This window comes from Pecten maximus, chromosome 13 (genome assembly GCF_902652985.1).
Source record: "Pecten maximus chromosome 13, xPecMax1.1, whole genome shotgun sequence".
NCBI classification, from domain to species: domain Eukaryota; kingdom Metazoa; phylum Mollusca; class Bivalvia; order Pectinida; family Pectinidae; genus Pecten; species Pecten maximus.
Window position 1 is genome coordinate 22,510,521 of NC_047027.1, and position 26,292 is coordinate 22,536,812.

A 26,292-nucleotide genomic window follows, 5' to 3' on the forward strand; every position below is an offset into this window, starting at 1 on the left:
ATGAGCGTTGATACGGGAATAAAATAGAAATCATATACTTAGTCAGTACTAAAATCTTTCAAACTTCGAGATAAGGAGAAACTCTCGGATGTACCTGGTTTATATTGGATGCCTTAACTTCCAAAGATTGATGTTGATAAGAAAAAAAAAAGTTTTTAGTCTTCATCCAAACTTTTTATTCTCTAAATATGAATATATCAGGCCTTTGGGACATTTTTTACTTAAGGTCTTTGATAAATGGAACTTGGATTTTAGAAAACTTAAAAGACCCTAGATAAATCTGGAACAATTCGCCCCTACAGAACGGTTATTATATCGAAACGGTTTTCCTTACTTATATACACTACCTTTCTCCATTCCAATATTAAGAATGCATTCGTTCTGCTGTAATTAGAGTTCTCTATTCCAATAAAGCCGAAGTACATTATTGTGAACTCAACGAGAGCATATTCAGTTATATATATACGACTAGGGTCAATAAGAAAGGTATCAAGTATAAAATCTTGAAAATCAAAACACTTGTGAAAGAAAACATCTGACTTGATAGGATTCAAAGCAGTTTTGTAAGGTCTAGGTCAAAATAGCAAGAGAGAACAGAAGAAAAAAAAATTTTGCTTTTAATTTAGAAAAAAAAATCACTCCTAGAACTATACCTTAGAAGAGACCAACCAACCAATTGTTTTCCCATAGACTTTAGTGTTAACGTTTTGGAGTATTTCATTCAAATTCTTGAATTCAATATGACAATTATGGTTTATAACAAAAGTTTAGGGTCTGATATAACACGTAATCAAAAAAAAGTTGGGTCCTTCAGCTCAAATTTTCTCCAGGGTAACCATTTTGAAAATCGGTGAATTTCGCTGTAAAAATTCTCAAAAATCTTAAATGTTTACCTGCTAATTATTATTACCTGAACTTTTGGGGAAAAATAAATTGGACTTACGAAATCAATATCAACATCTCTTATTGATAGTTACTTATCAGGCTACATATCTATTTTCTCGCTTCATAACATACTGGCCAATCAGTGGCTGCCAGACATTTTATCATTGGCTCAACTTTCAATACACAGGGGCTAGCGCTGTTTCAAAAATCTATTTTTTCAATTGGTTGGTTGTTCCCTATAGAAAGAAAATAACGTCATCTCAGGGCAAGGGTTATTTTCAAAAGAGAATAGCTCATTTGGAAAAAAAAGTATATGCAAGCAATGAAATAATTGAAAATGTAAATTTGATGCGAGTCCTAGATACTCAGAGTAAAAGAAAAATATATCAAGATGATTCTGAAGACCTATAAGGTATTATTTATATTGATGAGGCAGCAAAAACTTTAAAGAACATGAAAAATAATAAGAGTACTGGTTCACATGGCTTCACTGTTGAATGTTTTAAGTGCTTTTGAAAATATCTAGGTTTTTGTTTTTGTTAGGTCTATTAATGTTCGTTATAAGACAGGTATATGTTATCAGGTACACAAAGACAAGGTATGTATAATCACATGTATTCCTAAGGAGATAAACCTAGACAGTTCTGAACTAATTGGCACCTATGACATTATTAAATATAAACTGAAAAATTGCTTTGGATATTAAGCAAATTGAATAAGAAAAGTTTCAAATAAATTAATTAGTAATGATCAAACAGCTTTTTTTCTGGTCGATTTATTGGAGAAAACACCATACAGTGGAACTTCGTTAACTCGAAGTCGACGGGACCACGAAAAAACTTTGATTTGTCCGAGTGTTCGAATTAAGCGAGTTATCATTTTTGGTGAAAAGTTTGGTCAATATTTGTCAACATTATATTATCATTATAACTCCGCTCTCTCGCTCATCAGTTTAGTGTGAAGACTGGTCAATACATGTAAATATATATGTAATGTATTAGTTTTTAATACCGTGCAATATGCAGAGGACAATAATATTTCCGGGAAGATGTTGTTGAAAGATTTTCAAAGGGCGTTTGATTCTGCATCCTTGGGGGGTATTGATAAGGTTTTCAAATTCTTCAATTTTGGTCCTACTATACAAAACTGGATAAACATGCTGAACAATAATGCAAAGGCTACTATAAATCAAGGAGGAATAAAAGAACTACGGGTATCAAAATATAATGTAAGTAATTTGTTAACACATTTCTTTTATTAGAAAAAAACTTTGGGTTGGAACCAGATGTAGACAAAACACATGTGGTTTGGATAGGGAGAAAATATATAGTGAAGATACTTTCCCTTACGATGCTAAAACTAGAATGTGGAATGTTGAAATTTATCCTTCCTGACATATATTTCAGTGTTAATCTCCACGACATTCCAAAATTAAACTTGATTATTAAACTAAAATCTACAGAATGTATGATTGTATATGTACGATGATGATGATGATGATGATGATGATGAAACATAGGAAAGTGTGGTCCGCCTACTCATTATTATTGAACCGATGAAAATCAAGTAGCAATATCAACATAGAAAATACTTGTTGTGTATTACTCAAGGTAGCGTTATATTCAGATAAAAAAAATTCCATATGTATTCCATGAAACATTAAGTCGGTTTATCATCTTTCGGATATAATAAAAACATATGTTATTCAATCTACTCTTTAACACTTATTGTCATTTAAATACTAAAAATAGGAGATGGTGAAGGAGCGAAAAAGCGAAAACACGGTGGCGAAGGAGCAACAACAAGATGGCGAAGGAGCGAAGTTTCATCGATCCTTCGCGTTTAGGTCGAAGGAGCGAAGTAGCGATACTGGAAATTTGGCCCTAACGGAACACCATACTTTACCACAATACATTGTTTTCAAAGCTCTGTTTGTGTTTCTGATCGCGAGTCCGTGTCACAATAAATATGTATTCCGTCACATTGACGTCTCTTCACTGAAGTTATCAATTGAAAACATCAACAAACATGCTTAAGGACGCGCTTAAATAACATAATACCTACTACCTCTCTGTAGACTCATTCACATACTTTGTAACGGTTGTAATACAGGCTCAGAAAGGCTGAAATGTGCATATTTACGTACTTTGGATATGGAACGCAACTATAACTCTGCAATACACAGCCAGATGACACCATATGATAAATGACCCACTGGATGTCTTCGGCAGTATGATTCAGTGAGGTAACATTATAAAACTGGCAGTAGTTCAGCGTTATGTCAGGTATGGACCTTATAGACACAGGAGAGTGGTTTGTTAACACAGTTATAACATACTTGCGTTTCACATAGGTGGCTGGGGCTCGATTCCCCGATCGGAGGAGAAAAGGGATTGGGTAACAATTCCGACCACGCGAGTTTTTTCCTGGTAATCTGGTTTCCTCCGACAGAAAGCCATCTTGCGCGCTTCCATCTGAGCCCCCAGGAGTGATTAAAACAAGCTGGTATTACTCGTTCAACGGTTGTGAAATAAAAGTTCCATTTTATAGAAGAGCATCCATTTATGATTATAACTGTTGATGGGATATCCAACCATACAAAAGGTTACAAAGACATGAGAAACACCCAATGCATCATCGCCGTAGTTATCGATAGCCTGTCTATAATGCCTCTAAGAATATACTAAATTACATTTGTAAGCAGTAGTTTGTCAGAACAAAAATTTTACATGTATGGTGCATCATATTATTAATCAATGTTTTTTAATGAATGAAAGTGTTAATGTATATATTTTATCTGTATAATAAGAGAATGAACAGATAAAACTGAGTTCAAATTGAGAAATATAATTCTTGTGTAAAATGTTAATTCGCAAGAGAGATGAACCAAGAACCCACGACTCAGGAATTTTCAAATGTCGGTGTGGAATTAAAAGAAATGCTATTATTTGGTCAGTGTAACTTCAAAGTCGCGCTCGGTATAGGCACAAGGGTAATTTTGCAAATTATTGTTCGGGAACACCAGCAAACGGAGAATTTAGTACTCTTTCACATGATATAAACTGCCTGAATACATGTTCAATATATATTTTTTTCAGTTTCAAATACTTTATTCCTCCAGCATGATTCATATATATGTATACATGTATATACATAATTATTATAATCATCAAAGTTACATGAGAATTTCCATCTTTATTGGCCCATGACTCTTTTATTACTGAACCTATTTCTGTTCGGGAAACACTCTAGACAAAATAATCTTATGGGCTTTAAGCTGATATAACTTTTAATAACACCCATTACAAATTCGGTGCAAAAATAGTGGCCGGAATGAACCTAGGTGGAAATCATGGGGACGGACGCCATGTCGAACAAAATGTGAACTATTCATGTATCTTCAATACAAGGGAAGTAACTCGAACAGGGAAACTTTTAGCCATTCTGTTAGAATGTTACCAGTCTCTGCGACGTGGACACAGTTCTACTAAGAGCCCATTTTAGATTCATTTTTTTCTATAAGTTTTTTTATTCTTTTTATTTTTATATAGAGTCAATATATTTTTGCTTCATGTTTTATTAAAATGAATTTTACAACCTACGACGTTCTACTTAAGAGCCCATTTTTATTTTCATCTTATTTTTTTTATTGTAATTTTTTTTATTCTATTTATATACAATGTATATATATATATATTTGTTCAATTTTTATATGAAAATAGATTTTTAAAACCTACGATGTTCGGAACATAACCAGTACGTCTTCTTCCGAATCTCTAATATTATGTTTCCACGTTTTGTAATTTATCCTACCTGTTCTCCAGTCACAGCCAGTCATCGCATCCATCCAATCTGGAAACCCACAAGAACAACTACAATTTATAGTGATACTGTGGAAACGGACTGAAATTACCTTTATCTAAACACCAAATTAAGTGATCCCGCATTTGATTTTCAATTAAATTAGTTTTTTGTTTGAATGAATTACCGTTAAAACAAAATTCTATCATATTTTAATTTCTTTTTGGAACACGTGGTTTTCTTTTTTTTCATGACTTAAGGTTTCCTTGTTAATAAATTGATTTGTAGGAGTTTTTATTTGTTGAACAGGAGTTTTTCTAAAACTAATCTACAGCTAATCTGTAGCTTAACATACCTCAGACATTTTTTTGTTTGATGGTTTACTTTTATTTTCTAAACCTTCTTGAATATTATCTGTTTTTTGTTGTTTGTCGGTTTTGAGATCGTTTGATATGTCTACATTTTTAGATTCACTAACTTTACAAACAGTATGTTCTTGAAATGATTCACTGACTTGGGTTGTCACTGTTTTACTGTTTTCGTTAGAAGTACATGTACATCTTTGTAGGTTCTAGATCTAATAAGTTTATAAAAGAGTCGTTTTTTTAAATTACCTTTGACGAAGTCTAATATTTAATCGGGGTTAAACAGTTTTTTGAGTATGACAATTTCATCTTTTGGAGTCTCGTTTGCTGGTTGTTTCCGAACAAAAATCTGTTCAGTATTATTTGAGATAGTTGTAAATATCAAGATTTTTATTTCATATCGGTTCATTCCGGCTACCACTTTCACTTCTAATTTTTGATACAGTACTGTTAAATATAACGTATACCATTTTAAAGGCCTATTACTGCTGGTAACCGAACAAAAATCCATTCAGTAATTACGGAGATATGATCTAATAAACACAATAAATCAACAAAAATCTTTTCACGCTTGAGTGCATTCCGGGTTTTGTACTCGCCCGAAGTACACTGTAAGTGACGTCCGGAATAACTGATCGGAAAAATTAAGACTATGGATTTTCCCACCTATTTCATTCTTATGTGTTTCCACTATAACCATCTTACGAATTTTCTTGTTTAATATATATAATTCATGTATGTAGGCCCAAATGGATGCTAAAAGAGTGCTGCATTTAGTAATATTGAAAACGAAAGTAGAAAAAGTAGTCCGCAGTTTCGTAAATGTTCGGTCTGCATAAAGATAGAAACCCTTTTCCCACACAGACGCGACCTCAGTAGACTACTGTAGCCAAAATGGCAGCAAGACTACCCACAGATCAAATTCAACAGTATAAAGATTCTGAGGAAGAGAAAATAGCTCAGGAGATGCTGGATGTTTTCTTAACTGACAAAAGTGGTTTCAATTTCTTTAACCTGGTGATAAGAAATACTAATGCCAGGGAAGGGTCATCGTTCACCGACGCATCTATCTCTCTTCAAGTGTTGGATGATGTCAATCTGTTGAGAAATGATCTTGTTGAATCTTATCCAAAGTGTGGATGTGTTGGAATAAAGGACATACTTCAAGAAGCCATCCTCAGAAATTTTTCAAGAGATGGAGTTGATGCTGTCGAGAAAGACCCAGACTATCGACCAGCTTTTTTTGCGTTGTTGGAATTCCTGCGTGGTATGTACACTACACATTATGCCACAGTGGCATGTCTCGTTTTATATTAAAAGAATAGTCTGAAATACCTATATATATTGTCAATATATATAGGTATTTCTGACTATTCTTTTTAACATAAAACTAGGACAATATACCGCATTCCATTTATAGCAGGCATTATACCGATACCTTATCTAACTATAGGTATATACATTCTCTCATAATATGTAAGTTAATAATTGACAGGATGTATGTACCTGTAGTCAGGTTTCATTAATACATCATTTACAAACATGGAATAAATATAAAATCAAACCACTAGAACGTCTGAAGATGGAACTTAAATATTTCATATTGTTTTAGCATATTATCAAAAATACACATTTCCTGCATCTGGCATGGATTGAATTTCTCTAGACTTTATATGTTAAGACTGACATTTTGACAGAATATATTATATTATATCATATTTAAGTCTAAATAAGAAATCTCTCTGTCAGCAAGTCTAAATTAGTACTGAGTCAGAAGGTTTAATCGTAGTGCACTGGAGTTAACATTGTAGTGCACTGGAGTTAACATCGTAGTGAACTCAAGTGCACTACGATGATTAGTCTAGTGCACTACCTTGTTCACTACGTGTGCACTAAGAAGTGCACTTGGTACCAAGTTTAGTTTGCTCCCAACTGTAGGTGTATTTCTGACTATTTTTTTATATAAAACTAGACATGCCCGTGTGATTAGGCTATATTAGATCATCAAAGACCCCAAATATAGGTCTATATTATAGCCACTTAAAACAGAGCTGTGATGACATCCATTGTTATTCCCAGTACAATATCTAACAGAACTAGCCTGCAGAATCCAACCCTGTTCTTTGAAATCAAGTCACAGTATGTGATTTTCTTATCGTTAAGCCACATACTCCCAAACAACCTAACATTCTAACACATGTGTTAATGGCAATCCAAGATGCTCATTCAAGTCCTCCATACCTTAAAATGAACACTGGCCTGGACGCTTGACAGGGGGAATCCTTGAGATATCGGTGTATAAAAATAACTCGCCGCATTTATATTTAACGAGAGGTTTGTCACAGAGCCGAGAACGAGGCTATAACAATGTGCACTGCACAAACTACACACATGGCCATTGTAACATATCGTGCATGCGTAAACTTTGCCTAATAATGCTCTCATATAAACATATTAACAGAATATTCATGTAATACCCAAGTAACTGAACAAAATAAACAAACATAGTTTACTTTTAAATACTCAATTTTAAAATGTAGCAATACAACAAAACTTTGATAAAAAATTTAGATCAGAGAAGTTGACAATATTCAAAAGCTTAAGCCAGCAAATCAATAGACGTGCAGCAAAATTAGAATTTGAGTCTATTCCCTTTTCTTCTTTCGCATTGAATTATTTCCTTTCCTTAATAAGGAAATACTTGGGTTTTGCCGATTCTGCTCACTTTTGCGTCTTATTTTGGCAGAATCTGTCAAAGCTTTCTTACCCAGAAGTGCTATTGAAAGACCAAAGGTACCAAAATGATGGGTATGACATCATTACTGCATCAATATTTAAAAAAAAATTTCCCCTTTAAATTAAGAATGAAAAAAATTCTAAAAATAGCAAAATTTGACCTCTAGCGAGCTCTTTTATTTGACTCTGACATCAAAGCTGCATTTATATTAAAGTTGGCCCAAGATGAATCCTAAAATCATATACCTTTAAAAAATCTATTACTTAAACCATTTTAGTGTTTTAGCGAATTTAGCGATGTGAGGTACGACATCATTGCGCCGATTTGGATTTTTTGACCTACTTAAAAAGGTGAGGTTACCATCTTCTGACCTTCTCATCAAACATGATGAAAAAGAAATTTGCATACCTTATACTATTTTGGAGAAAATACTTCTACCAAGAGAAATGCAGAAAAAGAAGAAGAATAATAAACATAACAAAAACAATTAATTATATAGGTTGTTTCCCTACATGATGAAAAGCCCTAATCATAAAAATAACAAACAATCTGTCTTTTCTGCAATAAACATAACAAAAAATATAGGTCTTTTCACCACATGGTGAAAAGGCCCAATTAACCCGAGGCCCGACCGCGCTTTTCAATCAAATTTGATGTACATGTAGGTAAATTTACATTTTTCAATAATTTTTAGGTCATCTGACCCGAAGGGTCAGGATGACCTATAGTCATCATGCTTCGTCCGTCGTCGTGCGCCGTGCGTAAACTTTTCACATTTCAAACTTCTTCTCAAGTTCCACCTGTGGGATTGAGTTGAAACTTGCCTGAAATGATCCTTAGATGGTCCTGACCAAGTGTTGTTATTTTTCGGGTTGATCCGAAATCCAAGATGGCCGCCATAGCCGCCACTTTGAAAACACATTTTAAACTTCTTCTCATGTTCCACCAGTGCTATTGAGCTGAAACTTGACAGAAATGATCCTGAGATGGTCCTGACCAAGTGTTGTTATTTTTCGGGTTGGTCCGAAATCCAAGATGGCCGCCTTAGCCGCCATCTTGAAAAACACATTTTATACTTCTTCTCAATTTCCACCAGTGCTAATTGAGCTGAAACTTGCCTGAAATGATCATGATATGATCACGACCAAGTGTTGTTATTTTTCGGGTCGGTCCAAAATCCAATATGGCCGCCATATCCGCCATCTTGAAAAACAAATTTTATGCTTCTCAATTCCTCAACACTCGTCAGGCCCAGATCTTAATCCTCAACACTCCTCAGGCCCTGATCTTAATCTCCAACACTTGTCAGGCCCAGATCTAGATCCCCAACTCTCGCAAGGCCCTGATCTTAATCCCCAACACTCATCAGGCATCGATATTCATCTCCAACACTTGTCAGGCCCCGATCTTAATCCCCAACACTTGTCAGGCCTGATCTTGATCTCCAACACTTGTCAGGCCCCGATCTTAATTCCCAAACACTTGTCAGGCCATGATTCTTATCCCCAACACTTGTCAGGCCCCGATCTTCATCCCAAACACTCGTCAGGCCCAGATCTTAATCCTGAACACTTGTCCGGCTCCGATCTAAATCTCTAACACTCGTCAGGCCCTGATCTTAATACCCAACACTCGTCAGGCCCCGATCTCAATCCCCAACAACTGTCAGGCCCCAATCTTAATCTCCAACACTCGTCAGGCCCTGATCTTAATTCCCAACACTCATCAGGCTCTGATCTTAATCCCTAACACTCACCAGGCCCAGATCTTAATCCCCAACACTCCTCAGGCCCCGATCTTAATCTCCAACACTTGTCAGGCCCAAATCTTGATCCCCAACTCTTGCAAGGCCCCGATCTTAATCCCCAACACTCATCAGGCCCCGATCTTAATCCCCAACACTCACCAGGCCCAGATCTTAATCCCCAACACTCAACAGGCCCCAATCTTAATCCCCAACACTTGTCATGCCCCGATCTTAATCTCCAACACTCGTCAGGCCCCGATCGGAATCCCCAACAATTGTCAGGCCCCGATCCTAATCCCCAACACATGTCAGGCCCCGATCTTAATCCCCAACACTCATCAGGCCCCGATCTTAATCCCCAACACTTGTCAGGCCTGATCTTGATCTCCAACAATTGTCGGGCCCCGATCTTTATCCCCAACACTCATCAGGCTCTGGTCTTAATCCTCAACACTCACCAGGCCCAGATCTTAATCCCCAACACTTGTCAGGCCACGATCTTCATCTCCAACATTCGTCAGGCTCCAATCTTAATCCCCAACACTCGTCAGGCCCTGATCTTAATCCCCAACACTTGTCAGGCCTGATCTTGATCTCCAACAATTGTCAGGTCCCGATCTTTATCCCCAACACTCATCAGGCTCTGGTCTTAATCCTCAACACTCACCAGGCCCAGATCTTAATCCCCAACACTTGTCAGGCCACGATCTTGATCTGAAACACTCGTCAGGCCCCGATCTTAATCTCCAACACTCATAAGGCTCTGGTCTTAATCCCTAACACTCACCAGGCCCCGATCGTAATCCACAACACTTGTCAGGCCTGATCTTGATCTCCAACACTTGTCGGGCCCCGATCTTAATCCCCAACACTTGTCAGGCCCCGATCCTTAATCCCCAGCACTTGTCAGGCCCCGATCTTCATCTCCAACATTCGTCAGGCCCCGATCTTAATCCCCAACACTCGTCAGGCCCTGATCTTAATTCCCAACACTCATCAGGCTCTGATCTTAATCCCCAACACTCGGCAGGCCCTGATCTTAATCCCCAGAACTCGTCAAGCCCTGATCTTAATCCACAACACTCGGCAGGCCCCGATCTTAATCCCCAACACTCGGCAGGCCCTGATCTTAATCCCCAACACTTGTCAGGCCTGATCTTGATCTCCCAACACTTGTCGGGCCCCGATCTTTATCCCCAACACTCATCAGGCTCTGGTCTTAATCCTCAACACTCACCAGGCCCAGATCTTAATCCCTAACACTTGTCAGGCTCCAATCTTAATCCCCAACACTCGTCAGGCCCCAATCTTAATCTCCAACACTCGTCAGGCCCCGATCTTAATCTCCAACACTCATCAGGCTCTGGTCTTAATCCCTAACACTCACCAGGCCCAGATCTTAATCCCCAACACTTGTCAGGCCACGATCTTGATCTAAAACACTTGTCAGGCCCCGATCTTAATCTCCAACACTCCTCAGGCCCCAATCTTAATCTCCAACACTCGTCAGGCCCCGATCTTAATCTCCAACACTCATCAGGCTCTGGTCTTAATCCCTAACACTCACCAGGCCCAGATCTTAATCCCCAACACTTGTCAGGCCACGATCTTGATCTAAAACACTTGTCAGGCCCCGATCTTAATCTCCAACACACCTCAGGCCCCAATCTTAATCTCCAACACTCGTCAGGCCCCGATCTTAATCTCCAACACTCATCAGGCTCAGGTCTTAATCCCTAACACTCACCAGGCCCAGATCTTAATTCCCAACACTCGGCAGGCCCTGATCTTGATCTGAAACACTGGTCAGGCCCCGATCTTAATCTCCAACACTCCTCAGGCCCTGATCTTAATCCCCAACACTCACCAGGCCCAGATCCTAATCCTGAACACTCGTCAGGCCCCGATCTAAATTTCCAACACTCAACAGGCCCCAATCTTAATCCCCAACACTTGTCATGCCCCGATCTTAATCTCCAACACTTGTCAGGCCCCGATCGGAATCCCCAACAATTGTCAGGCCCCGATCATAATCCCCAACACATGTCAGGCCCCGATCTTAATCCCCAACACTCATCAGGCCCCGATCTTAATCCCCAACACTTGTCAGGCCTGATCTTGATCTCCAACAATTGTCGGGCCCCGATCTTTATCCCCAACACTCATCAGGCTCTGGTCTTAATCCTCAACACTCACCAGGCCCAGATCTTAATCCCCAACACTTGTCAGGCCACGATCTTCATCTCCAACATTCGTCAGGCTCCAATCTTAATCCCCAACACTCGTCAGGCCCTGATCTTAATCCCCAACACTTGTCAGGCCTGATCTTGATCTCCAACAATTGTCGGGTCCCGATCTTTATCCCCAACACTCATCAGGCTCTGGTCTTAATCCTCAACACTCACCAGGCCCAGATCTTAATCCCCAACACTTGTCAGGCCACGATCTTGATCTGAAACACTCGTCAGGCCCCGATCTTAATCTCCAACACTCATAAGGCTCTGGTCTTAATCCCTAACACTCACCAGGCCCCGATCGTAATCCACAACACTTGTCAGGCCTGATCTTGATCTCCAACACTTGTCGGGCCCTGATCTTAATCCCCAACACTTGTCAGGCCCCGATCCTTAATCCCCAGCACTTGTCAGGCCCCGATCTTCATCTCCAACATTCGTCAGGCCCCGATCTTAATCCCCAACACTCGTCAGGCCCTGATCTTAATTCCCAACACTCATCAGGCTCTGATCTTAATCCCCAACACTCGGCAGGCCCTGATCTTAATCCCCAGAACTCGTCAAGCCCTGATCTTAATCCACAACACTCGGCAGGCCCCGATCTTAATCCCCAACACTCGGCAGGCCCTGATCTTAATCCCCAACACTTGTCAGGCCTGATCTTGATCTCCCAACACTTGTCGGGCCCCGATCTTTATCCCCAACACTCATCAGGCTCTGGTCTTAATCCTCAACACTCACCAGGCCCAGATCTTAATCCCTAACACTTGTCAGGCCACGATCTTCATCCCCAACACTTGTCAGGCTCCAATCTTAATCCCCAACACTCGTCAGGCCCCAATCTTAATCTCCAACACTCATCAGGCTCTGGTCTTAATCCCTAACACTCACCAGGCCCAGATCTTAATCCCCAACACTTGTCAGGCCACGATCTTGATCTAAAACACTTGTCAGGCCCCGATCTTAATCTCCAACACTCCTCAGGCCCCAATCTTAATCTCCAACACTCGTCAGGCCCCGATCTTAATCTCCAACACTCATCAGGCTCTGGTCTTAATCCCTAACACTCACCAGGCCCAGATCTTAATCCCCAACACTTGTCAGGCCACGATCTTGATCTAAAACACTTGTCAGGCCCCGATCTTAATCTCCAACACTCCTCAGGCCCCAATCTTAATCTCCAACACTCGTCAGGCCCCGATCTTAATCTCCAACACTCATCAGGCTCTGGTCTTAATCCCTAACACTCACCAGGCCCAGATCTTAATTCCCAACACTCGGCAGGCCCTGATCTTGATCTGAAACACTGGTCAGGCCCCGATCTTAATCTCCAACACTCCTCAGGCCCTGATCTTAATCCCCAACACTCACCAGGCCCAGATCCTAATCCTGAACACTCGTCAGGCCCCGATCTAAATTTCCAACACTCATCAGGCCCTGATCTTAATCCCCAACACTTGTCAGGCCCAGATCTTGATCCCCAACTCTCGCAAGGCCCAAATCTTAGTCCCCAACACATGTCAGGCCCCTATCTTAATCCCCAGCACTCTTTAGGCTCCAATCTTAATCCCCAACACTCAACAGGCCCCAACCTTAATCCTCAACACTTGTCATGCCCCGATCTTAATCCCCAACACTTGTCAGGCCCCGATCTTGATCTCAAACACTTGTCAGGCCCCGATCTTAATCTCCAACACTCGTAAGGCCCTAATCTTAATTCCCAACACTCATCAGGCTCTGATCTTAATCCCCAACACTCTTTAGGCTCCAATCTTAATCCCCAACACTCAACAGGCCCCAATCTTAATCCCCAACACTTGTCATGCCCCAATCTTAATCCCCAACACTCACCAGGCCCCGATCAGAATCCCCAACAATTGTCAGGCCCCGATCTTAATCCCCAACACATGTCAGGCCCCGATCTTATTCCCCAACACTCATCAGGCCCCGATCTTAATCCCCAACACTTGTCAGGCCTGATCTTGATCTCCAACAATTGTCGGGCCCCGATCTTTATCCCCAACACTCATCAGGCTCTGGTCTTAATCCTCAACACTCACCAGGCCCAGATCTTAATCCCCAACACTTGTCAGGCCCCGATCTTAATTACCAACACTTGTCAGGCCTGATCTTGATCTCAAACACTTGTCAGGCCCCGATCTTAATCTCCAACACTTGTCAGGCCCTGATCTTAATCCCCAACACTCACCAGGCCCAGATCCTAATCCTGAACACTCGTCAGGCCCCGATCTAAATTTCCAACACTCGTCAGGCCCTGATCTTAATCCCCAACACTTGTCAGGCCCAGATCTTGATCCCCAACTCTCGCAAGGCCCAAATCTTAATCCCCAATACATGTCAGGCCCCGATCTTAATTCCCAACACTCTTTAGGCTCCAATCTTAATCTCCAACACTCAACAGGCCCCAATCTTAATCCCCAACACTTGTCATGCCCCGATCTTAATCCCCAACACTTGTCAGGCCCCGATCTTAATCCCCAACACTCGTCAGGCTCCGATCTTAATCCCCAACACTCGTCAGGCCCCGATCTTGATCTCAAACACTTGTCAGGCCCCGATCTTAATCCCCAACACTTATCAGGCCCCGATCTTAATCCCCAACAGTTGTCAGGCCTGATCTTGATCTCCAACACTTGTCGGGCCCCGATCTTTATCCCCAACACTCATCAGGCTCTGGTCTTAATCCTCAACACTCACCAGGCCCAGATCTTAATCCCTAGCACTTGTCAGGCCCCGATCTTCATCTCCAACATTCGTCAGGCTCCAATCTTAATCCCCAACACTCGTCAGGCCCCAATCTTAATCTCCAACACTCGTCAGGCCCCGATCTTAATCTCCAACACTCATCAGGCTCTGGTCTTAATCCCTAACACTCACCAGGCCCAGATCTTAATCCCCAACATTTATCAGTCCCCGATCTTAATCATCAACACTCTTCAGGCCCTGATCTTAATCCCCAACATTTATCAGTCCCCGATCTTAATCATCAACACTCTTCAGGCCCTGATCTTAATCCCCAACATTTATCAGTCCCCGATCTTAATCCTCAACACTCTTCAGGCCCTGATCTTAATCCCCAACACTCGTCAGGCCCGGATCTTAATCCACAGCACTCGTCAGGCCCCGATCTTAATCCACAACACTTGTTAGGCCCCGATATTCATCTCCAGTACTGATCATCATCAGGCCCCGATCTTAATCCCCAACACTCGTCAGGCCCTGAACTTAATCCACAACACTTGTCAGGCCCAGATCTTAATCCTGAACATTTATCAGTCCCCGATCTTAATCCTCAACACTCTTCAGGCCCTGATCTTAATCCCCAACATTTATCAGTCCCCGATCTTAATCATCAACACTCTTCAGGCCCTGATCTTAATCCCCAACATTTATCAGTCCCCGATCTTAATCCTCAACACTCTTTAGGCCCTGATCTTAATCCCCAACACTCGTCAGGCCCGGATCTTAATCCACAGCACTCGTCAGGCCCCGATCTTAATCCACAACACTTGTCAGGCCCCGATATTCATCTCCAGTACTGATCATCATCAGGCCCCGATCTTCATCTCCATCACTCGTCACGCCCCGATCTTAATCCACAAGACTCCTCAGGCCAGGGCCTGTGCATGGCAAATGGAAACAAGTTGAAACAATGGGTGTACTTAAAATCCCCGACACTCGAGTGACACTTGCAGCGTGATACAGAACCATAACACTTGCCACCTACTGTAATTTGAATGATGTTATTGACAAAGAAGGAAACAGGCGAGACAAATAATTATGCTTAAATCTTATTCGAGATTTTTGATTGTGATTTTCAACATCCAAACTGAAAGTCAATGAACGTACGATATCATGAACTCTCCATAATCAGTTCATGAATGAGCTTTCATATAGTGATTGTGTGTATATTTTGCCTTAATGTTGTTTAATTTTATATGGATTATGTTTTAGGGCGAAACACACACGCAAAGGCAATTGAAAAGCTTTTCAACTCAAGAGGAAAGAAGAAACCACTTGTTATGACAGCATTAGCCCATCACCTGTTTTCCCAGTTGGTGCCGGGGAAGGAGTATGAGGTTGACAGATATGCAAAGGATATACCAAAGACATGTCAGTGTGGTTGTAATGCTAATATTTCTGCTGGAAACACTTCAGTAGGTAAGATCAATTTTTGAAACTGGATAAGAAGTGTGCTTACAGTGCATAAGTAATCAAGAAATGTAAAATTTAATAATCAGAGAAATATATATACATTTTGGAATAAGTATATGCAAATTTGATGTTAGCATTATTTTTTTTTTTTAATTTGGCAAGAAACATCCTCATATACATGTAGGGGAAAGGGAACAGATTTTACATAAATGGTAACTCTGACCCCCAAGGTGCCAAACACCGCGGGAACTGATAGGGGAAATAGTGTTAATTCTTAATCTCTTTTTGTTAAAAATTTATTAATTATGGATTTGAACCAAATTTGTCAGAAACATCCTTGGGGGAAGAGAAACATATTTTGCATAAATGTTGACTTTGCATGACCCCGTTGGGCCATTGGGGCAGGGCCCAATTGGGGAAATAAAGGTAATTCCTTTAAATCGCTACTTGTCATAAAAGGTATGAATGGATTTATTCAGATTTAGTCAGAAACATGCTTGGAGGAAGGCAAACAGATTGTGCATAAATAGTGGCTCTGACCCAAAGGGGCCAAAGGGTTGGGGCCCAATATGAGAAATAGACGTAATTCCTTGCAATTGCTACTAGTCATAAAGTTAAGAATGGATTTCAACCCAATTTCGTCAGAAATTCTTGGTGGAAGGGGAACAGATTTTGCATAAAGGGTGACTCTGACCCCTGAGGGGCCAAATGGGCAGGGCCCAATAGGGGAATTGGAGGTAATTCCTTTAAATCGCTACTAGTCATAAAGTTATGAATGGATTTGAATCCAATTTGGTCAGAAATATCCTTGGGGGAGGGGAACAGATTTTGCATAAATGGTGACTCTGACCTCCGAGGGGCCAAATGGGTTGGGCCTAATAGGGGAAATAGAGGTAATTCCTTTAAATTGCCACTAGTCATTAAGTTATCAATGTATTTAAACCAAATTTTGCCAGCAACATCCTTAGGGGGAAGTGGACAGATTTTGCCTAAATGGTGGCCTTTTCCCAAAGGGGCCAGAGGGGCAGGGCCCAATAGGGGAAATTGAGGTAATTCCTTTAAATGGCTACTTGTGATAAAGTTATGAATGGATTAGAACCAAAGTTGGTCAGAAACATGCTTAGATTTTGCAAAAATGGTGAATCTGACCCCCAAAGGGCCAGAGGGTTGGGGCCAAATAGGGGAAATAGGGGTAATTCCTTTTAAATAACTATTGAGTCATACAGTTTTGAAAGGATTTCAACCAAATTTGATCAGGAACAGATTAAGGGGTAATGGGGACAGATTTTGGATAAATGGTGAGTTTATAACACCCAAGGAGTCAGAGTGGGGACCCAACAAAGGGAAGTAGAGATTAATCGCGGTGAATCATTCCAAATAATGATATATTCAGGTGAGCGATGCAGGTCCCCTGGGCCTTTTGTTATGTTTTGAATCAGCATGCTGATAGGTTTTTATTCCTTCAACAGCAACAACAAACACAAGATTTTTTTAAGACAAATAAAGAAATATATTGCGAAAATAAACTTTAAAGATTATTAAAGATATCAACAAAAAAAAAAATTATTCCAATACTTAAAATGTTTTTTTTTCATCTGAAGAAAAAGGGAAATATACAGCACATTTTATACAGGTTGCATTTGACATATATGCAAGAATCATCATCAGTCTGTAGCCTTTAGTGTTTCCTTTGTTTGTGTTTTATATTTTTTCGCTTGCTGGCTGGTAGGTTTTTGAAATCTTAAAGGATGCAAAACAAAAAATAACACAATCATGGCCTTTATATGCTTTTATGAAGACAAATCTGGTCAAACAAAGTTTTTTGTCCATACTACCTGAATTAAACATTTGTGAGCATAACTGCATAGTTATTATGTTCAATATATTATCTGATCATCATGATTTTTAAAAACTCTCTGGAACTTGCATTTTATACATTATTTGTTGAAATTAACATGCATCTCCACCAATTAAACACCAAAAGTAATATCCATTGATAGCCATGATACATATTAACAACTGAAAGTTACTGGGGTTCCTTCACACTTGGATAGTGATTTATGATTAAAGCTTGCAAGATATCACTGAAAAAGTCTTTACAGGAACCTTAATCAGCTTTCACAAATAAGGTCATGTGACATATTAAATGTACTTGTCACAGGCAATTTGGCCCTGTTGCGTAAAGGTTGTACTATCATTATTGTAGAGCTCTGGTTTTCAGGTCGGTCTGAAATCCAAGATGGCCGCCAATGTCACATCTTGAAACACACATTTTAAACTTCTCAAATTCACTAGTGCCACTAAGTTGAAATTTAAATGGAGTGTTTAGGAAATGTACCCCATACAGTGTTGTTATTAGCTCACCGGTTACTCATAACCAAGAGCTAATGCTGTCACCCCGGCGTTCGCGTCCGCGTCCCACCCCAAAACTTTAAAGTTTTTGGAGTAAGTTTTTTGAAAGCTTGTAAGTTCAAAAGTATACACCTCATGCCCTTCTAGATTGGTTTATACATTCATCAGAGGTCTAGGAATGATGTTATGGCAAAATCATGCTGAAAAAAATTGTCATTTTTTCCGCATTTTACCATTTTGTGGACTTAACTTTTTTTGCACCAAAACTCACTTTAAAGTTTTGGGGGTAAGTCCAAAAGTATACACCTATCACCCTTCAAATTTGGTTTATACATTCATTAGAGATCCAGGAGAGTTGCCGTGGCAAATCATGCAGAAAAAAATTGGCATTTTGGCATTTTACTATTTAGTGGACTCACTTTTTTGACACAAAAACTCACTTTAAAGATTTTGGGGTTAGTTTTGGAAAGCTTGTTAATCCACACCCTTCTTATTTGGTTTATACATCCCTAGAGATCTAGGAGCGATATTATGTGACATACAATTTCAAAATGACATATTTATACATACATACAAAATGAATGCATAGTGTGATTGCTGCCGCCGATGAGCTTTCGCAATCATTGAGTGCACTTGTTTTTGAGCCAAGCTAATCTATGACATTGCTGCTAGATGAAGGGTGTTTTATAGGATATGATGTTGTCAAGGTAATATGAAAAGGATATCAGCCGAAAACTGTCTATTGCACCTTAGACAGTCAAATATTTTACATAAAGACAAGCTTATATATTCTTCTTAAAACACAGCTGTGATGTCATCTATTATTATTCCCAGTATCATATCTAACATAATGTACAAGCCTGATCAGTTGAAGTGTCCAATAAGTCACCTGTACCCGTCCAATAAGTCGCCTGTAACTGTCCAATAAGTCGCCTGTAACTGTCCAATAAGTTTCCTGTAACTGTCCAATAAGTCGCCTGTAACTGTCCAATAAGTCGCCTGTAACTGTCCAATAAGTCGCCTGTAACTGTCCAATAAGTCGCCTGTAACTGTCCAATAAGTCGCCTGTTACTGTCCAATTAGTTACCTGTAACTGTCCAATAAGTCGCCTGTAACTGTCCAATAAGTCACCTGTAACTGTCCAATAAGTCGCCTGTAACTGTCCAATAAGTCACCTGTAACTGTCCAATAAGTCGCCTGTAACTGTCCAATAAGTCGCCTGTAACAGTCCAATCAGTCGCCTGTAACAGTCCAATAAGTCGCCTGTAACTGTCCAATAAGTCGCCTGTAACTGTCCAATAAGTCGCCTGTAACTGTCCAATAAGTCGCCTGTAACTGTCCAATAAGTCGCCTGTAACTGTCCAATAAGTTACCTGTAACTGTCCAATAAGTCATCTATAACTTTCCAATAAGTCGCCTGTAACAGTCCAATAAGTCGCCTGTAACTGTCCAATAATTGACCTGTAAGTGTCCAATAAGTCGTCTGTAACTGTCCAATAAGTCGCCTGTAACTGTCTAATAAGTTACCTGTAACTGTCCAATAAGTCGCCTGTAATTGTCCAATAAGTCGTCTGTAACTGTCCAATAAGTCGCCTGTAACTATCCAATAAGTCGTCTGTAACTGTCCAATATGTCGCCTGTAACTGTCCAATAAGTCGCCTGTAACTGTCCAATAAGTTACCTGTAACTGTCCAATAAGTCACCTGTAATTGTCCAATAAGTCGCCTGTAACTGGCCAATAAGTCACCTGTAACTGTCCAATAAGTTGCCTGTAACTTTCCAATAAGTAACCTGTAAGTGTCCAATAAGTGACCTGTAAGTGTCCAATAAGTCGCCTGTAACTGTCCAATAAGTCGCCTGTAACTGTCCAATAAGTCGCCTGTAACTGTCCAATAAGTCGTCTGTAACTGTCCAATAAGTCGCCTGTAACTGTCCAATAAGTCACCTGTAACTGTCCAATAAGTCGCCTGTAACCGTCCAATAAGTCGCCTGTAACTGTCCAATAAGTTACCTGTAACTGTCCAATTAGTTACCTGTAACAGTCCAATTAGTCGCCTGTAACTGTCCAATAAGTCGCCTGTAACTGTCCAATAAGTCGCCTGTAACTGTCCAATAAGTCGCCTGTAACTGTCCAATAAGTTATCTGTAACTGTCCAATAAGTTACCTGTAACTATCCAATAAGTCGCCTGTAACTGTCCAATAAGTCGCCTGTAACTCTCCAATAAGTTGCATGTAACTGTCCAATAAGTTACCTGTAACTGTCCAATAAGAGCATGGTAATAACAATAGATGACCTCACACTAGTGTTTTAAGTAGTCAGATGACCTTTCAGGCCTTGGGCCTCTTGTTGATTATGTTTTATTTTGTTTAAACAGGGTCACAAGGAACATGGCATGGCAAGGTGGATATCTTACTTAACCATACAATACCTGTGTCAGTTTTACAGGAGCAAAGTGTCAATGAAGACGATGAGATTGATAGTGAAAGCACTGATGAAAATGAAGGTGAATCTGAAATTAAGAAAAGGAAGATTGATAAAGGAAACTATGATGTAAAGCAAGGCGGATCAAAACAAACTGAACAGAAAGATAAAATTGACAGCTGTGAAATACCTGTGAAAGTCAAATCTTGCAAAGCTGATGAAAAGGTTCTCTATTGCACAAAAGTCTTGAAGCAAATCTTTGCTGAAGCTATAACCAATAGCTTTGCTCAAGTTCACATGAATCCTAATTCATTGTCTAATTTTCTGATTCCAACATTTGGAGCCACGTCAGAACATATTACAATCTGTCTGTATGACTCTGAAAACGACTATTTATTGTACAATACACAGGAGATCTATTTATGGACTGCACAGAATAAGCTCAATATCACAGCCATAATGATTATTTGGCTTTTTTTGAATTTCACCGTTTTTACTTCAAAAAATCTTCATTCCTTTGTGAAACTTGACAAATCAGGCTTGCATGAGGAGTTAGGGCAATTTCTGGAACTTTACAAAAAGGCAGAAACAAGAGGAAATTATGTTTCATGGACTCCTTACTTGCATTACAGTGATGTTGTCCCAAAATTTTATTCTCGAGAAAAACTAACATAACAAACTAAGTTTTGTCCTTTTTGAAAAGAAAACGACAATACATTTACTGTGACAATTTATGGTAGGCTATTTAAATTGCCAGTCCTCCTTGGTTGGTCTCCAATCTATCATTCTATGAACAATTCTTGTTATGCCATTCTGTGGCGTCCCTTAACCGTCCATCTGCCAACAATTATAAAATACAATTATAAAAATAGGAAGTTGGCATCTGGCAACTTTCATATACTGTAAACATGGAAATAAATTTACGCTAATTACGCGAAATGTTTTGCATATTGCATTTTATGTTTGATCTGAATACCACATGGTCGACAAGATATTATCTTGCATGTATGTTAGAAATACTTCAAGGATCTTTCTCACCTTTTTCACATGCATGTTCCCTTTTGTTCCTAGCTGTGAACATTTCTTTTTTGGGACATATGAGAACAATGTTAACATGGCTGACAGCCGGCCATCTTGGATTTTGAAAATGGTGAACTTTGTTACCGCTATTTCTCTGATAGTACTGAAGGGATCTTTATATAATGAATATATAGGTATCTCCTTACACACATTAACACACCTATTCATGCACAAACAATTCTATTCCATGGAGACAGATACACATACACAGATGACCGAGGGATATTATAGATAAATTGATCGAGGTTGTCATTATCTAACGCTGTATGTTGTAATTTTAATCGCAGATAAAAATATTACATCGTTAAGCACATCCTGTATTTCAGATTTAATATGTGTAATCTGTATCTATAAAAGTTCTATAAATCATTTTATCTGACACTTCTCACACCTTTGTATGATCGTTTGCCCCATAACCATCATTAGGTAAGCGATATGACTGAAATTGAATCCGTTTTCTCATCTGCAGGGAGTGTCGCTATAAAGTCAAAATAAAAATCCACTTCGTGGCCATAGCAAAAATGCGCTGCCACCGTATTCATCAAATAAAACTGCTGCATATAGATTCTACTCCTGTATATCCATTGCTAAGCTTCTTCACTATTCGACTCAAAGTTGACCTTGACCGATTTCTGATATTTTAGCTGTGAATTAATTCATTAGCTTGGACATTACATGTTATTGAAAACGTCATCTAAAACAGTACTCTGTCGTGACATTTACCTCGGTAGCTGAGTGGTTATATAAGGTGTCCCGACACTTTATCACTAGCCCTTCATCTTTGGGTTGCGAGCTCGAAACTCACATGGGGCAGTTGCCTGGTACTGACCGTAGACTGATGTTTTTTTCTCCGGATACTCCGGCTTTCCTCCACCTCCAAACCTTTAAATAACACTAGCTGTTGTTAGGACGTTTAAAAAAAAAAAAAAAAAAAAACTGACATATCCAAACTGAATATTTTTACTAGTCTGTCAATAGCTAATCATCTGCTCATCGCCATAAACAGATTCTGAACTGTGACGTCACACGTATGAGTATCATCTAGAGCCAGTATGGTGAGAATAGGTCTACACCCAGCTCTGGACAGTTATATTTGATTTGTGTATGGATACTGGTGGTTTACAATGATTGAAGGTGTTTTGTTGTAGCTCAGACCATGCATGCGGTGAAAACTTTCAACAGTATTATGGCAGCACGGCTCCGGTATGTTAGTGAATATACGTATACCTGTATACAGCCACGAACATCCAAATAGAGTATCTAAATACTGCTATTTTTTCCAGGTAACAATTGTACTTCTTTGTTATACGTTATCTCTAAAATTTTAGTGTAATGATGTTTATAATAAGGACGTCATTTCGATTTTGATGACTATGCCACCTGGTAAACATCAATTGCCTTTATCTGTGTGTCATAAATAAAATAAAATGCGGCATATACTTTTATCTATAGGTTATTTCCAATGTCATCTGTAAACTGTTTTATTATTATCTTTTTTTGAGACTTAAGTTATACCGACACATCCCAGAACATTCGCATGCACATTGTTTGCAAATTTATTATTGCTACATATGCAATTTCATCCATTCTGGTTCAATGTACACTTTGTATGTAGCTTGAATTTTGTTTCAAAATATGCCAATGTCTTTTGTGCATTTTGAAACAAAAGAGAAAGCATATTATCGGAATATTAAAAAAACTAATGACACGAAATTTATCATCACAGTAGATAAAATGAAACAAACAAAAAAGTTTTGTTTTAGTATTTTCTTTTTTTTTCTATTTTTTACAGAATTTCGTAATATAATATAGAAATATAATACTATCGTTCTCTCGTTTCCTCGCTTGTCATCTATTAGTCGGTAACAAAACAAGCAACAATATGTCATCAACCACCAGAATTGAAATCAGGCACTCGGGTAACTATCTTATGTATCTGGAATGCTAAGTATCTATGGCAAGCCGTTTTAATATTATGTCTGCTTTGAAAAGATTATGACCTAAACTGAGAAGGGTTTTTTAACTAAAGTCGAAATATTTTTAACTTAAGCTAAAATAATACATAATGCAACAAAATCGCGATCGAATGCAAAACATCCCTTTGGACTCTTCAAACAAAAATATCACGGAAACTCGTAGTACAAATTTAAACAGCCAATCCAAAAAGCCGGCACAGGCGTATATGGCTTCGCGTCTGGTGATGAATGAATGATACAAAATAAATACAGCGGACATAATATTTGTGAAACAGTAAAAAGGATGTACTGATATTGATGCATTATCATTTGAAAATAAGAAACTTTTAGACATTTTGAAATATGATCCTCTTTCTGTAACTGTAAAGTGTGGTGCTGTTATATATATCCAAAATAAAAGTTAGGCTGGTTATGCTTTATGTGAGCTTCTCTGATTTTACTTTGACTGATATACTTTGATTTTGCTTTGTGTGAACAACCTTGATTATGCTTTGCGTAAACTACTTTGATTACACGTGCATTATACCTGTAAGCAGCTACATGTATTTGTGGCATGCATGAATGCATGTGTTTAATGTAATTCCTTCAGCAATTATTTTCTGTGTAATCGCTAATTATCACCGACTCATCTACTATTTATATACGATACATCCGCACTTTATTGGAATATTTTGTAAAATTTGAAGACATTTGGATGTTCAAAAAAGTAATTTTGCATTCCGAGATGGTATAAAGAGATGAAGCATGCTATTTTATGTTGTTGTTTTTTTTGGACTTTTAGGAAATAGAAATTCGTACATTTCTAGAGTTGACCAATATACGTATGAGATATAAACTATATTTTTAGATATTTACATTTGGCTCAATAATACCCCTTTGTCTCATTGCTCACTGGAGTGTAGATTTACGACACTTTGATCAACATCAGGGAAGTGCTTCGTAATATGCTATGAGTAAATCAAACGCAACAAGGATAATGCTTGAGAGCAATTGCGTTGCTATGACTTCAATTTTGCACTATGTTGATCATCGTCACGGCGATGCTTTGTACTGTGTGTCAGATTGGCTGCAAATCAATCACAGAAACAAGTTTGATTTAAAGATGCGATTCTTTAAAATGAAGAAACAAGAAAAAGGATGAAATTAAAAATACATTTATTTAAGAACGACACAGTTAGCATAGGTAAATGTAAAAGTTGAACGCTTGCTATATTAGTGTATGTATTGAAATTATAAATACTATCTGGATGAAAGATAAATATATTGTAAATACAATCTCAGTAGCGTTGAATTGTTAAATGAACTTATTTTGTATTCACTTTATACGATGTTTTTCATGAATGTCTTACCAAATTAGGTAGCAGTGTACATTAAAAACGTTCAATTCTGAAAAATAAGGCACATCTTTTAGATATGACAACATAACCAGTTAACCCTAAATTACCTATAATGAAGCACATGTATAGATGTATATATACATGTATTTGTAATCTATACAACATTTACAATTTCAATACAGCTCTGAAGGATAAGTAAACTTTATTTTTTTCTATGTTTATCACATTTCATAAAAAATGACACAATGCTCTACACTTTTTTTTTCTGAAACCTATTTGAAATTAAATATCTCTGTCCTATAGACAAAATTAATCTTGTTTTATATGTTGTACATAAAGTTTTTCCGCCATCTTACCTTGATTGTGAGCCACCATTTTTCGCTATATGCAAAACTAAATTTCCTGTGTAAACACACTTTCGGAAAATTCAAAAAATTAAAATCTGGAACAATTTATTTATTTTAGCATTAACAAATGTGAAGCCTGCATGTACTTCTTCATAATGAATATACCAATTATAGTTTACATTATTTTTTATTATTTTTTTTAACTTTGTATGCATATCATAATGGTGAGTTATATGCTTAACAAAAAAAAATCACCCATGGCCTGACAGTCATTCTGTGGTCTGTTACCTGAGTTCTTGAAACCTCAGTGTTGGATGAACTCGTAATTTGCATATACTAACATGACGAGAGTGTGTTTAAGATGGCGGCTTAAATAGTCCTGAAAGCTGTGGCCAGTAGAAATGCCAGTTTCAAGAGGTGTTAATGTATTGTGTTAGCAGTATTACACGTAGGATGGCGCGTCACACTATAGAATTACGATACCGCGAGAAGATATTACTTATAACAGATACGACTTCACAACAAGTAGAGAAATAGATTCAGTTACATGTGAATGCAAAGCCTGTTGGATAATAATAAGTGACAGATAACATCAGTTGCATATTACGTAAACATTTATATTGAACTGGACAATACTTTAGAATCAACATTTTTGAACGTAGTTAAACATCAGTATTCAAGCATGGAAAACTCGTCAAAGTCTTTGTGCATGGATTGGAACGAAGAATATCCAGGCAAGGAACGGTTTCAGTTTTGCATCAACATGGTGATGGAATTGTTACTAGTTGGCCCACCGTCATCAGAGTTTATCGAAATGATATTGAAATTCGTA

At 38.6% G+C, this 26,292-nt stretch overlaps 2 protein-coding genes across 2 annotated transcripts in view; one reads left to right on the forward strand and one right to left on the reverse strand.

Annotated features, from left to right (window-relative positions):
• LOC117340549 (hepatocyte growth factor-like protein) overlaps positions 1-4,723 on the reverse strand; it is a 28,560-nt gene extending 23,837 nt beyond the window's left edge. The window contains exon 1 of the mRNA XM_033902308.1: positions 4,699-4,723. Within this exon, the coding sequence (XP_033758199.1) occupies positions 4,699-4,723 (25 nt within the window). The remainder of the gene's footprint in view (positions 1-4,698) is intronic.
• Positions 4,724-5,670: 947 nt separating this feature from the next.
• LOC117341091 lies at positions 5,671-24,524 on the forward strand. The gene is made up of 3 exons (XM_033902925.1): positions 5,671-6,318; positions 15,745-15,951; positions 20,674-24,524. Exons 1-3 carry the CDS (start codon positions 5,946-5,948, stop codon positions 21,393-21,395), a joined length of 1,302 nt encoding a protein of 433 aa, XP_033758816.1. The 5' UTR covers positions 5,671-5,945; the 3' UTR covers positions 21,396-24,524.
• The last annotated feature ends 1,768 nt before the right edge of the window (positions 24,525-26,292 follow it).